The 14,850-nt window shown below is 44.8% G+C and overlaps 1 protein-coding gene across 2 annotated transcripts in view; it reads left to right on the top strand.

The window, feature by feature from the left end:
* The window catches only part of LOC121275709 (C-C chemokine receptor type 3-like), a 58,258-nt gene that overhangs the window by 11,285 nt on the left and 32,123 nt on the right, over positions 1-14,850 (top strand). For both annotated transcript variants that reach the window (XM_041183291.1, XM_041183290.1), the window contains 2 exons: positions 8,143-8,189; positions 10,729-10,870. In XM_041183291.1, coding sequence (XP_041039225.1) covers positions 10,811-10,870 — 60 coding nt within the window. In that variant the 5' untranslated portion in view covers positions 8,143-8,189; positions 10,729-10,810. The remainder of the gene's footprint in view (positions 1-8,142; positions 8,190-10,728; positions 10,871-14,850) is intronic.

Genomic DNA, 14,850 nt, shown 5'->3' on the forward strand with positions numbered 1-14,850 from the left:
TGTTAGCGCAATCTACAGAAAGTGAAAGTTATTTGTAAAGTGTAGCGGGTAAATCATATTTTCTTCATATCCTGCCATACTTGCAGAATTTTTGTCATACTTCTTCTCGTCTTCCAGATTTGCACAATCCTCAAATGTTGAATACCATTTTTGTCCTCAATGCAGCAGTGATTGGTACAGCTGTGCAATTCTTCGTCAAAGTTGAAGATACTTCATCTCCTTAAGCCTTTCTCCGGTGTGCTAAGAGGGAGCAGAGGCTTCCTGAACAAGTGTTAGTTTGTCCTCTTCCTGTTCAAGACAGTGCGATTGTCTGTGTCCTGAAGCCTCCTCTCTTGGATCTGTCTTTCATTGAAAAGGTTTCATGACCCTGACAGTTCAATCATCTTGGAGATCACAGCCCGGTTCCAAGCAGCCTTCGAAAGCTGCTGACCCACTGCACTGATGTTGTGGTCTTCCAGGGAACAGAAGATCAACCACATGCATCTACAATGCCCTCCCGGAGAGCCAAGAACACTGTGAGAGATTGATGCCCTTTCTAACAGTGACTTGGTGGGGGGGAGTGGTGGAGAAGAATTTTTAACAGTAAAGGAGGTGACAGAGATTTGAAAATATAATGTAAATAGTTAAGAATATAGTTTAAGATTGTTATTACAAAGATTATACGTGGGGGGAGATGTAGCACAATGGGTTCTTCATTCTGGTAATGAGATAGTGATGTGCATCATGATGCAACAGTGACATTAGCAGGTCAAGTGCAAGAGGCTCTGCCAAAAGATGGAATAGCCTGAGCACAAGAGAGAGGTACTTATCTAGAAGAGTGCCACATATATAGTGTAAATAAAGTAGTTTTGAAGAAACCTAACTAAGTCAGTCTGAAGTTACTCATGAGTAGAGGGAAGCCTTTCCGGTATTGATTAGACCACAAGTTACCCAACGAGAGATCCAAATACTATTCAATGTGGAAACCAAACCACTAAACAGTACGATTGTGCAGATGTGATTGGGTTGGGCTATGGCATCCTTCATGGTCAAATATCCTAGGCTTGTTACATGAAGTAATGTTATGATATTTCCCTTACTGTAAGCATCAAGGAAACCATGATTATGGGACGGGCTGTCACATCTCTGCCCCTGATCACAGTAAGTAACACCCCATTGGAAGTATTTAGCAAATTCTGCTACCGTGGGTCCACAGTGACAGGCAATCTGTCTTTTGATACAGAACTCAATACACACACAGGAAAAGCAGCTACCACCTTCGGCACCTTATTGTATTTTTGTGAAACATAGACAATTTTCAGCTATCAAGAAAGGAAGTTCAACTACTTTCATCTTCATTGTTTGTCGTGCATTATGGGCATTTCATAGAAGGACAAAAGCAAGAATGTGACAACTTAGCTGGCTTGGGCACAATCACAGGATGGAAAATGGATGGTTACCCAAGGATTTTCTCTATGGAAAGGAAGCTGGAGCCAAAAGACCTGTAAGACATTCAAAGTTCTGCTTGAAGGATGCTTATAAGCATGACATAAAGGCCCTAAATATTGATTTTCACACTTGGGAGACACTAGCCAATGACAGAGGGAAATGGTGACATCACCTGGGGGTAGCCTGCGTCATCATGACAATCAGTGGCTGCAGCGGTTTGACAACAGGTGCCAGCACCATAAACAGCAACTCATAACAACATGTGATAACCACCCCACATGTGGCACTTCTGGTAGAAGCTGCCTCTCACAGATTGGTCTCCATCCATGAGCAAAAATGCTTCATATTCCTTCCCTAGTGGAATTGATTTATTGCATGTCCATCATGTTACGTAGGGGAAAGATGCTGTTAGACATGACGAATAATTGCTTGAGTAAGATTCCAACTGGCTGCTGGTGCCCAGGGAATCAATGCCAATGAAAGTCAAAGAAAGAAAGATTTACATTTATGTCACGCCATTCACAACTTTACAGCCAATGAAGGACTTTAAAGTGTAGTCATCATTGTAATGTGAGAAACGAAGCAACTAATTTGCACACAGCAAACTTCCACAAGCTGCAATGTCATAATGATCCGATCCTTTTTTTGTGATGTTGATTGAGGGATAAATATTAGTCAGGACGCCAAGGATAAATCTCCAACTGTTCTAGTGCCTGGCAATCTTTTATATCCACCTGAGAGGTATGGTTGAATATTCAAAGTAAGCATTTATTTGGCTAGGGTTAAGGAGAAGAATGGAAGTTGTTATTCTGCTGGCTGTACACTATAGACCAGCAAATAATGGGAACAGATGGAGAGGCAAATCTGACAGGGTCTCAGTTTAAGATCTCATCCGAAAGATAGCGCATCTGATAGTGCAGCACTCCCTGAGCACTGCACTGTAGTCTCAGCTTCTACTTTTGTGCTCAAGCTTCTGGATTGGAACTTGACCACACAGCCCTCTGGCACCGAGATGAGCATTGCTGCCCAACTGACCACAGCCAGCGCCTTCATGAGGAAAGGGCAAGCGGCAGGAAAATAGGAGAGTGCCTTTTTGTGGTTCTGTACATGGGGAGCTTCATTGTAGAGACAGATGAAGAGTGCTTTAAGCTTATACTTGTTCCATGACATATCAATTTAGGATTAATCAGCAGCCTGTATTTATGTAGCACCTTTAATGTGGGAAAAATGCCCTTAAATGTTTCACAGACGTATAATTAAAAAGGGGTACTGAGCCAGAGAAGGAGCTATTAGATGGGGTGGGGTGGGGGAGGGGTGACTAAATGCTTGGTCAAAAAGGGGGATTTTAAGGAGGGCCTTAAAGGAGAATAGGGATATGGAAAGATAAAGGGTTTTGGGGGGTGGGAATTCCAAAGAATAGGCCTTTGCAGCTGAAAGAATGACAGCAATGATGATGAAGGAAATGAGGAGCATAGTTAGAGGACTGGGAAGATTGTGAGGGCATTGAAGGAGTTTGGAGCGATAGGGGATGGCAAGGAATTGATGGGTTTTATATTGATGAGAGCTGGCTTAATCAGGGGCAGGAAGAGGAACTTAACATTCCCTGGCTCCAATACATTCAAGAGATATATATTAGGAAGAAAAGAGGGCGAGGAACATCAGTATTGATCAAAAATGGTATTACAGCGCTGGGAAACAATGGTGTACTTGAGGATTCAAAGTAAGCATTTATTTGGCTAGGGTTAAAGAGAAGAATGGGAATTGTTATCCTGCTGGCTATACACCAGCAAATAATGGGAAGAGATAGAAAGGCAAATCTTCAAAGATATCTCAGAAAAATGTAAAAGCAGTAGCATAGTGATAATGGGGGATTTCAATTCTCCCAATATCACCTAGGAAACAAATTAATGTAAATGGAAAGAACGGGGAAGAATTTCTGAAATGTGTATGGCAGAAATTTTTTGATCATTATGTTTACATCCAAATGAGGAAGGAAGCAATACTGGATCTTGTTTGGGAGAATGAATTTGAGCAGGCTTTGAGAGGGGAGCAATATCATTAGACTTAGAGTCATTATGGAAAGAGACGGGAGAGAGACAAGAAACAAAAGATTAAGATACTCAACTGGAAGAGGGTTAATTGCGGTAAGATGAAAAGGGATCTGGCCCAGGTGCATTGGTGTCAAAGTTTTGCATGTAAAACAGTAAATGAGCAACAGGAGGTCTTCAAAGAGGACATTGTTCAGGTTCATGCTGGGCACGTTACCATGAGGAGGAAGGAAGGACATCCAAATCTGGAGCTCGCTGATGACTAAAGAGCTAGAGATTAAAATGAAACAGAAAACAAAGGCTTATGATAAATGACAGGTTTTTAACACAGTTGCGAATCAAGCAGAACATAGAAAGTGCAGAAGGGGTACTGAAAAGGGAATTGAGGCAGAAAGAGAGTGTATTAGAAAAGTTTAGTTATTATAAAAGGGAACACTGAATTACTTTATAAACATATAAATAGTTAAAGGATAGTCAAAGGAAGATTGGCTTAATTAAGGAGCAAAAGAAGATCTTCTTGTTAAGATGAAGGGTATGACTGAGGTATTAAATGAATACTTGACATCCATTTCCTCAAGCGACGAGAATGTTGCCAATGTCACAGTAAAGGAGGAGGTGAAAGAGAAGTTGGATATGATAAAAATAGATAATAAGAAATACTGGCAGTACCCAGTCCAGATGGAATACATTTTTGATTGCTGAAGGAAATAAAAGTGAAAATAACAAAGGCTCTGTCCACAATGACCCCAATGGTTACGGGGAGGCAGTGGTGTGGGGGGAGGGTGCAGTTTTGCAGTCGGAAAACCCAAAACATGTTGCCTTTAGGTTTTGCTCAATTTAACAACAGGACCTGATTACCATTACTGAAAATAGTTTCCCTGACACAGACAGCCAGACTGAGAGGCTTGGCTAGCCATTGGGAGATAGGCCTATGATACCAGGCTGCAACCAGGGAACATAGATGACATAGGAAGAGATTGGAGAAAGAGGGGAGGAGGAGATTGTGGGGAGAGGGGTCCATGGAAGGATATGGTGTGTTGGGAGGATATTTCAGGGCATGGAGGATATCAGGAGGGCATCAGACTGCATTGGAGGCGTTCAGATCACTGCTGCAGATCAACAGTATTGCTTGGGGATCAGTGGGGGTTGGGGGAAGGGGATGCTGGGGAAATGTTCCTTCTGGTCCACAAGCAGTGCTGGAAAAGCACTTACCTGCTCCATGCAGCAGTCTTCAGCTCCCTGTAGCTGCCCGGTGTTTCGTGTTGCTCTGGTATTCCCTGTCGGCCAGTATTGAAGCTGGATATCGAAATAAATCTGAGCCATGCTACATAATTAAAACATTTAAATGAAGGAATCACGCCCTGGCAGTGGGTTGGTCACTGACATTAAAACAATAAGTGATATGGTTTGAGGTGGGCTGGCTTCGAGATAGAAAGCAGGCAAGTAGTGATGAATGGTTGTTTTCCAGCTGGGAAAGTATTAGACAGTGCTGCCCTCTCCCCCCAACCCCAGGAGCTATATATATATGATATATATATGTGCTTTATTAAACACACACATACACAACACACACACATATATATATATATATATATATAAATATATAAATATATATGGCATAATTTCACAGTTTGCAGATGACCAGAAACTCAGAAATGCATTAAACAGTGAGGAGGATAAAAGTAGATCTCAGATGAAACAGACTGATGAAATGGACATAAACATCAAATACAGAGACGTGTGAAGTGATACATTTTAGAAGGAAGAATGAGGAGAAGCAACATAAACTAAATGATACAATCGTAAGAGGGGTTCAGGAGTAGAGAAACCTTTGGGGGGGGTGGGCAGGTGGGTGGTGGTGGTGGAATTAGCTACACAAATCTGTGATTGTGGCACAACAAGTCAGTCACGTTGTTAAAAAAAGCTTTATAAACTGAGTCACAGGGTACCAAAGCAAGGATATGTTACATTTCATAAATCATAGGTCAGTCCTCAGCTGGAGTTTCATTCTGGTCCCTGTACTTTAGGAAGGTTTTCAAGGTTTTGGGGAGGGTGTGGGCTTCCGTTCTATAGAGAGACTGAAGAAGCTGGGCTTATTCTCCTTGGAGTGGAGAAATTCAAGAGGCAATTTGATAGACATTCAACTCAATAAAGAAAAAGATATTCTCACAGAGTTCCCTGGAGGTGATGTTGACACATATAAGGACAAAGTAGGCAATAATATCTTTCGATACCTTGTTCAACATCCTGTTTGTGACTCTGTGACTCTGTTTATAAAGCTTTTTTTAATAACCTGACTGACTTGTTCTGCCACTTTGGATAGTAGATATGGAGAAACTATTTCCACTTGCAACAGGCTTGGTAACCAGGGGATACTAGGTAATTGTCAAGACAAACAAGAGTGGATGAAGAGAATTCTTTTCTATGCAATATTGTTATGATCTTTTTCACTCTGCCTGAAAGGATGGTAGAATCAAATTCAATGGAAACTTTCAAAAGGGAAATGCATCAATACTTGAAAGGGAAATAATTGTATCGCTATGAGGAAAGAGCAGGGAAGTGGAACTAATTGGATATTTCTTACTCAGAGGAGGCATAGGAATGAAGGACTGAATGGCCCCTTCTGAGGTGTATGATTGTATAAATCATTGCATGGATAGAGCAAGAACACAGTGAGAAGAGAGTGGCAGAAAGTGGACCTGGAGAAGGAGTGGCTGTGGTGGCCAATATCTCAGGATTCCCACAGTGTTCCCTAGAGATGACATATAAGGGCTAGGAGGGCAAGAACATCTTCTGATACCTTGGTAGCATTCAATTTTGATTTAATTCCTTGCCTTTTTTTACATACATTCATATTCTTTGCAAAGGAATTGGTCACTCACAGTAAGTACCTAGGTGGAAGGAGGGCAACCATCAAATCCTTAAATGGGAATTTTGGAAGTATTGCCATCGCTTTTGGGCAGATATGCCAGGTGGTAGATGCAGGAGAGCTGTCAGGTTCAGATCGGCAATGAGGTGGCTCACCTGTAATTCTGTGAGTGCTTACTGTGAGTATTTTGAGCACATGAAAGGCTCGTTAACTTTTTCTGAATCACAAGTGAGAGTGCATCTTTCTGAAATGAAAGACCTCTGTGTCCCTCATAAACACTGGACACAAAGGAAAACTTAACAAGCAGACTGGCAGTTTTGTACAGCACTAATTCCTGCCTCTGACACTCTGACTCCATGTTAGCAATTTACTTAATTCAAGTATCAGCCTAGATGCATCCATTTGCGCGAATATAACTGGTGTGGCATAGGGTATGACACAGTTTGATGTACAAAGCACCAGTGAGATGAAAGGGCTGGGGAGTGACAATGAGAAGCGAGGGTGCAAGCCATGGCTTAACTGAAGAGATTCTGATCTTCGGCCATAATCTTCAATGACAGCACAATGGATTGGCTCAAAGATGAGTTGCAGCTGGCAAAGGGGTCCTTTGTGTAACCTAATCATCTTGCTACACTTGCACATCTTCCTCTTACTTTGCTCTTCCTGATTCACATAGTGGAAAAGTTGTGTAGTTTGTAGCAAGCTACCACAGTCCTTGGACACCCTGGCTTGGACTACACTGCAGGTTAACCCCAGCTCTATCAGGACACTTGAAGTATGCTTTCAGAAGGCTTGTCAGCTGCTCCATAAATGGTTTTGGTGGTTCCATGAACATCATTATATCAGTACTGAACTGGAATCTTAGAAGAATGAAACAAGGTCAACAGCCACAGCTCCAGAGAATATCTTGGGTTTCCAAAAAGCCACACAGACAGTGGTGGGTGCATGAAGCAGCTTTCTGGATATCAAGTATTCATATGCATTGATAGGTATCTCTGGTCACTATAGCAACATGAATATCCATCGGATGAAACCCTTCCCTGTTACAGTGTCCCACACTAAATGGTTGACTCATATTGAGCAACTAGTGTTCAGCAATAAATGTAAATTTGCCAGTTTGGCAAAGGTTGCCATGCTCCCTTGTCCATATACGAAATTTAATTTGATTTTTAGCCAATTGGCAGGCTAGTATGTTTACTTTCTTGTCAGCCAGTGTCCTGTCTGTTTGGGGGATGACGAAATTTCTGAATGAGGAGTTCCTACCTCTTGACATTGCCTTTTCTCCATTAGCTGGCCTTGTTTCTGGTAATGAAAATCTTCATACTTAATCAAGGCAGATAAAGGAAATTGTTCAGAGAGGTTGGCACCTGGTATAGACGGACCCTGGCTTGATTTGCAGTCTCTTCTCCGCTGTGCTGTGCTGGGAGGGCAACAGATTATGACCCTGCAATTATTTAATGTTCTGTCATACAATGGATGGACCACAGACAGAAATCTGATGCTTGACATCATGACAGCATTTAAATTCAATTAACAGACAGCCGCCAGTATTTTGGTAACAGCTTCCATTTGTAGGATTGGAGCAGCGGGATTGTTAATTACCACCCAATCTCCCTCTTGCAACTGCTCTGAGACCACCTAAAATTATATGGGAAAACAGAGGAAATAAAGTACATCAGCTCAATGTGAAATAATTATGTTCAGATCTGCACTAGATAGGTGTAGATAATTTATTCTAATGGTCATATTCCCTTTAGTTACATGGCTAATTAATATGTTTGAATCCTTTCCCTACAGATTTTATGTTTCCCTCCATCTAATTAAAAGGATTCCACTGTGCTTAGGTATGTAAACCATTATTTTAAAACCATATTTTGTGTTTTGTTGAACAGTTAAGTAATTTTGGATAAATGTTAAATGTTTATGTCATCAATACAATTGGATAAATTCTGAAGCAAAGGAGAGCACTGATGTCACATAGCTGCACTCCTGCTGCAGAACTTCAGGTGACGAGACTGTGGATCGAAGAAATGCCACAAAGCTCACCTAATTCATACTGCTCCTTCTTTCCCAGTGATCAGAATCCCAAATGGCCACATCCTCTGTTAAATTCTGCAAAAAGAAAAACTTCCCCGATGTTGCTGTTGTAAGTACAGTTACACCTGCAGCACATTCTGAGAGATGGTTCAAAGTGCCTGCACATAAGTTCTGTTGCTCATTAAAATCCTCCCCTTTGGTGTGTGATCCATGAAATCTGAAATCCTAGCTCTGCAGTCAAGAGTAACTGGCTTTGCAGCTTTTGTTGAAGTACCATCAAGCCCTCCCCCGCTCTCCACTCCTGTCAATCCCTCTTCCTCATCTCAAGTATCACCCCATCCCGGTCGAACTCTTTAAGCTGGTGTGTGGGAAAGGATTAGAAGGTTTGAAAGAACCTTGAGGACAGAGGCCAGTCTCCTCATCATTCTCCTTTCTCTTTTCCTCACTATCTGCCTGCTTGACTGTGAATAATCTTCAGAAGAAAAGTTAGTGAGCTCAGAATGGAAGTGCCAGATCTAGAGAGAGTGACAAGATAAAGTGACAAGATGCTCTGAACCTGGTGGCAACTGTGTTCACGAAGGTACTATTGTAGTTGGATGCACTAATTTGTACATACTCAGCTACACATAGTACAGGACCAGTGACCTCTCCATCACTAATAGCTAAAGCAGAACTAATACCTAGTCCTCCTACTGAATCTGCTGCCTTATGTCCAGGATTTTGCAGCTGGTAGCCTGCCTTTGCCGGGCCTTCTGTGCTAGTTTTTCCTCAAACAAAATTAACAGTATTAGGTAAGGAGTATAAAAACAAGTTCTGTCGAAGGGTCATGAGGACTCGAAATGTCAACTCTTTTCTTCTCCGCCGATGCTGCCAGACCTGCTGAGTTTTTCCAGGTAATTCTGTTTTTGTTTTGGATTTCCAGCATCCGCAGTTTTTTTGTTTTTATCTCTGTGTTTAATTGACTGCCACTGCTCTTCAAGAAATGCCTACCTCCTTGAAGAAGTTCTGTTCGTCTCTGCGACAAGATTACCGTATCTCTCTTTTGCCTTGCTCACCTTCATTGCTTTCCATTTCCCTCCTGGTGTTTGACAAGGTGTTTACTAAAACCCGCTTTCACAGCCATATCTCCTTTCTCAGTGACTGTCTCCGTCTCCGACTTACCCCACATGGATTTCAACTGAAATTCCACCCCTCATGTTTCGAACCCACCCAGGATTACAGGTATCTCCGGGACATAAAACGTTTCTCGGACTGCTGTTCCCGTCGCATCCTGAGATCCACACTCAGTGCCATGCACCGCCATATGAACACACTCGACCTCTCCCTCCAGCAGCACCGCCGTACCCTTTTTCAAAGCTGCGCGTGCCCCCAGTTTCATTTTATCCTTCGGCTCATCCGACGCCTCAACAAGAAACTTTTTCTCTTTCTCTCAAGTGCTAAGGAACGCAAGCTGCAACAACTCATCGACACCAACACCCATCTAGGACCCTCCACCCCTGCCTGTCCCTCCGTCCCCACCCCATCTTCCAATCCCAGCCCCAGCCGTTTATTCACTATACCCCCTGACCTTCCCCTCTCCGATGCTGAACGTTCAGTGCTCAGCAAAGGACTTAGTTTCATACCCCTACGCCCTCAAATCAATGAATTTCGGGCTCGGCATGATGCTGAACTCTTCTTCCGCCGTCTTCGTCTCCGGGCTCACTTCTTTGGGCAGGAGTCCTCTCCCAGTTCAACGGATCCTTTTACCCATCTTCAATATTCTCCCTCCACCTGGACCCCTCCCTCTGGATTCTTACCTTCTCTTGATCTTTTCATTGAGAACTGTCGGCGCGACATTAGTCGTCTCAATTTCTCTGCTCCTCTCACCCATTCTAACCTGTCTTTCTCTGAACTTACTGCACTCCATTCTCTCAGGTCCAATCCTGACATTGTCAACAAACCCGCTGACAAGGGTGGTGCTGTTGTTGTCTGGCGCACTGACCTCTACCTCGTGGAGGCTGAGCGTCAACTCGCAGACACTTTCTCCTACCTCTCCCTGGACCATGACACCACCACTGAACATCAAGCCATTGTTTCCAGGACTGTCACTGACCTCATCTCCTCTGGGGATCTTCCTCTCACAGCTGCCAACCTCGGATAGTTGTCCAACCTCGGACGGTCCGCTTCTAGCTCCTACCCAAAAAAATTTTGTGTTCTGTCGAAGGGTCATGAGGACTCGAAACGTCAACTCTTTTCTTTTCCGCCGATGCTGCCAGACCTGCTCAGTTTTTCCAGGTAATTCTGTTTTTGTTTAGGTAAGGAGTGTTGAATGTTAATGAAAAGTTGCCTTTGAATGTTATTTTCCAGCTGCCAGCAGACAGTTGATGCTCCAGATCCAGGGCCAATTCTAGAAGGATTCTACAACATAAAAGATCGGAGTTGTAAGGAGATGCAAATTTCTGTAACGCCCACCGCTGCCACCATGTTGTATGGTGTTGGTCACAATTCGGTAGGTCTTGAAGAAGTCCTCATAGTCATATGCAGGTTAAATGTAAGCCTTTATTGACTGTTAGAACTATTTACATATATATAGTAAAGGGTACAAGCTAGGAGCTGTCTCCATGCTTGCTGGTCTCCGTGCCTCTGTCCAACACTAGACTGTCCCCTAGGTGCAGGTCATGTGCTCTCTTACATCACTGTGTGGACAGTACTGTACTCAGTGCCGCATTAACCCGATAGGTGCCTGACCCTTATACTGCACAGACAAGGTTCTAACTAGAGTTAATGACCATTGAGCCATTGTATGTTGTGTATAATGACTTGTAATTTACTTTAAGAAATTAGGATGTGTCTTGGCTCTCCTCCCGTTCTTTTATCCTGTGTCTCCGCTGCTCTCCTCGTGCTCTTTTATCCTGTGTCTCCACTCTCCTTGTGCTTTTTTTCCTGTCTCTCCGCCGCTCTCCTCGTGCTCTTTTATCCTGTGTCTCCGCCGCTCTCCTCGCGCTCTTTTAGCCTGTGTCTCCACTCTCCTCGTGCTCTTTTATCCTGTGTCTCCACTCTCCTCATGCTCTTTTCTGCTGTGTCTCCATTCTCCTCGCGTTATCTTATCCTGTGTCTCCGTTCTCCTGGCACTCTTTTATCCTACGTCTCCATCGCTCTCCTCGAGCTCTTTTATCGTGTGTCTCCACAACTCTCCTCATGCTTTTTATTTCTGTGTCTCCACCACTCTCCTCGCACTTTTTTTTCCTGTGTCTCCACTCTCCTCGTGCTCTTTTATTCTGTGTCTCTGCTCTCCTTGCGCTCTTTTACCCTCTGTCTCCGCTCTCCTCGCGCTCTTTTATCCTGTGTCTCCACTCTCCTCATGCTCTTTTATCCCGTGTCTCCACTCTCCTCGTGCTCTTTTATCCTGTGCTCCACCGCTCTCCTCGCACTCTTTTATCCTGTGTCTCCGCTCTCCTCATGCTCTTTTATCCCGTGTCTCCACTCTCCTCGTGCTCTTTTATCCTGTGTCTCTGGTCTCCTCGCGGTCTATTATCTTGGGTCTCCACTCTCCTCGTGCTCTTTTATCCTGTGGCTCTGTTCTCCACGCGCTCTTTTACCCTATGTCTCTGCTCTCATCGTGCTCTTTTACCCTGTTTCTCCACTCTCCTCATGGTCTTTTATCCTGTGTTTCCATTCACCTCGCCCTCTTTTATCCCGTGTCTCCACTCTTCTCGCGCTCTTTTATCCTGTGTCTCTGCCGCTCTCCTCGTGCTCTTTTATTCTGTGTCTCCACCACTCTCCTCGGGCTCTTTTATCCTGTGTCTCCACTATCCTCACGCTCTTTTATCCTGTGTATCTGCCACTCTCCTCGCGCTCTTTTATCCTGTGTCTCCGCGCTCCTCACGCTCTTTTATCCTGTTTATCTGCCGCTCTCCTCGCGCTGTTTTATCCTGTGTCTCCGCTTTCCTCACGCTCTTTTATCCCGTGTCTCCACTCTCCTTGTGCTCTTTTATCCTGTGTCTCCGCTCTCCTCACGCTCTTTTATCCCGTGTCTCCGCACTCCTCATGCTCTTTTATCGTGTGTCCCCCTCTCCTCGCGCTCTTTTATCCTGTGTCTCGGCTCTCCTCGTGCTCTTTTATCCTGTGTCTGCACTGCTCTCCTCCTGTTCTTTTGTCCTGTGTCTCTGGCGCTCTCCTCATACTCTTTTACCCTGTGTCTCCACTCTCCTCCTGCTTTTTTATCCTGTGTCTCTGCTCTCCTCGTGCTCTTTTATCCTGTGTCACCGCTCTCCTCGCGCTCTTTTATCCTGTGTCTCCATTCTCCTCACATTCTTTTATCCTGTGTCTCCGTTCTCCTCGCGATCTTTTATCCTGTGTCTCCGCACTACTCGTGCTCTTTTATCCTGTGTCTCCACCACTCTCCTCGCACTCTTTTATTTTGTGTCTCCACTCTCATCATGCTCTTTGTTCCTGTGTCCCCACCGCTCTTCTTGCCCTCTTTTATCCTGTGTCTCCACTCTCCTCGCGCTCTTTTATTCTGTGTCTCCACTCTCCTCATGCTCTTTTATGCTGTGTCACCACACTCCTCGCGCTCTTTTATCCTGTGTCTCCACTCTCCTCATGCTCTTTTATCCTGTGTCTCCACCACTCTCCTCGCACTCTTTTATCCTGTGTCCTCACTCTCGTCATGCTCTTTTATGCTGTGTCTCCACACTCCTCGCGCTCTTTTATCCTGTGTCTCCACTCTCCTCATGCTCTTTTATCCTGTGTCTCCGCCACTCTCCTCATGCTATTTTTTCCTGTGTCTCCAAAACTCTCCTCGCACTCTTTTATCCTGTTTCTCCGCTCTCCTCGTGCACTTCTTTCCTGTGTCTCCGCCACTCTCCTCGTGCTCTTTTATTTTGTGTCTCCGCTCTCCTCGCAATCTTTTATCCCGTGTCTCCACTCTTCTCACGCTCTTTTATCCTGTGTCTCCGCCGCTCTCCTCGTGCTCTTTTATTCTGTGTCTCCACCACTCTCCTCGTGCTCTTTTATCCTGTGTCTCCACTATCCTCACACTCTTTTATCCTCTGTATCTGCCGCTCACCTCGCGCTCTTTTATTCTGTGTCTCCGCTCTCCTCACGCTCTTTTATCCCGTGTCTCCATTCTCCTTGTGCTCTTTTATCCTGTATGTCCGCTCTCCTCACGCCCTTTTTTCCTGTGCCTCCACCGCTCTCCTTGCACTCTTTTATCATGTGTCTCCGCTCTCCTCACGCTCTTTTTTCCTGTGTCTCCACCCCTCTGCTTGTGCTCTTTCATCCTGTGTCTCGGCTCTCCTCGCGCTCTTTTATCTTGTGTCTCCACTGCTCTCCTTGTGCTCTTTTATCCTGTGTCTCCGCCGCTCTCCTCGTGCTCTTTTATCCTGTGTCTCCGCCGCTCTCCTTTGCACTCTTTTATCCTGTGTGTCCACTCTCCTCGTGCTCTTTTATCCTGTGTCTTGGCTCTCCTCGCGCTCTATTATCCTGTGTTTCCACTCTCCTCGGGCTCTTTTTTCCTGTGCGTCCACCGCTCTCCTCGCGCTCTTGTCTCCGGTGTCTCCACTGCTGTCCTCGTGCTCTTTTTTCCTGTGACTCCGCCGATCTCCTCGTGCTCTTTTATCGTGTGTCTCTGCTCTCCTCATGTTCTTTTTTCTGTGTCTCCACCACTCTCCTCGTGCTCTTTTATCCTGTGTCTCCGCTCTCCTCATGTTCTTTTTTCTGTGTCTCCACCACTCTCCTCGTGCTCTTTTATCCTGTGTCTCCGCTCTCCTCGCGCTCTTTTATCCTGTGTCTCCGCTCTCCTCGCGCTCTTTTATCCTGTGTGTCCACCACTCTCCTCGTGCTCTTTTATCCTGTGTCTCTGCTCTCCTCGCGCTCTTTTATCCTGTGTGTCCACCACTCTCTTCGTGCTCTTTTATCCTGTGTCGCCACTCTCCTCATGTTTTTTTTTCCTGTGTCTCCACCACTCTCCTCGTGCTCTTTTATCCTGTGTCTCCACTCTCCTCGCGCTCTTTTATCCTGTGTCTCCACCACTCTCCTCACGTTTGTTTTTCCTGTGTCTCCACCACTCTCCTCGTACTCTTTTATCCTGTTTCTCCGCTCTCCTCGCGCACTTTATTCCTGTGTCTCCACCACTCTTCTCGCACTCTTTTATCCTGTGTCTCCACTCTCTTCACTCTCCTTTATCCTGTGTCCCTGCCACTCTCTTCGTGCTCTTTTATTCTGTGTCTCCGTTCTCCTAGCACTCCTTAATCCTGTGTCTCCGCGGCTCGCCTCGAGCTCTTTTATCCTGTGTCTCTGCTCTCCTCAAGCTCTTTTTTTCTGTGTCTCCACCGCTATCCTTGCGCACTTTTATTCTGTGTGTCCACCGCTCTCCTCACTCTCTTTTATTCTGCGCCTCCACCACTCGCCTCGTGCTCTTTTATCCTGTGTCTCCACTCTCCTTGTGCTCTTTTATCCTGTGTCTCGGCTCTCCACTTGCACCTTTAT

The sequence above is a fragment of the Carcharodon carcharias genome, chromosome 3, assembly GCF_017639515.1.
Source record: "Carcharodon carcharias isolate sCarCar2 chromosome 3, sCarCar2.pri, whole genome shotgun sequence".
Classification (NCBI taxonomy): Eukaryota; Metazoa; Chordata; class Chondrichthyes; order Lamniformes; family Lamnidae; genus Carcharodon; species Carcharodon carcharias.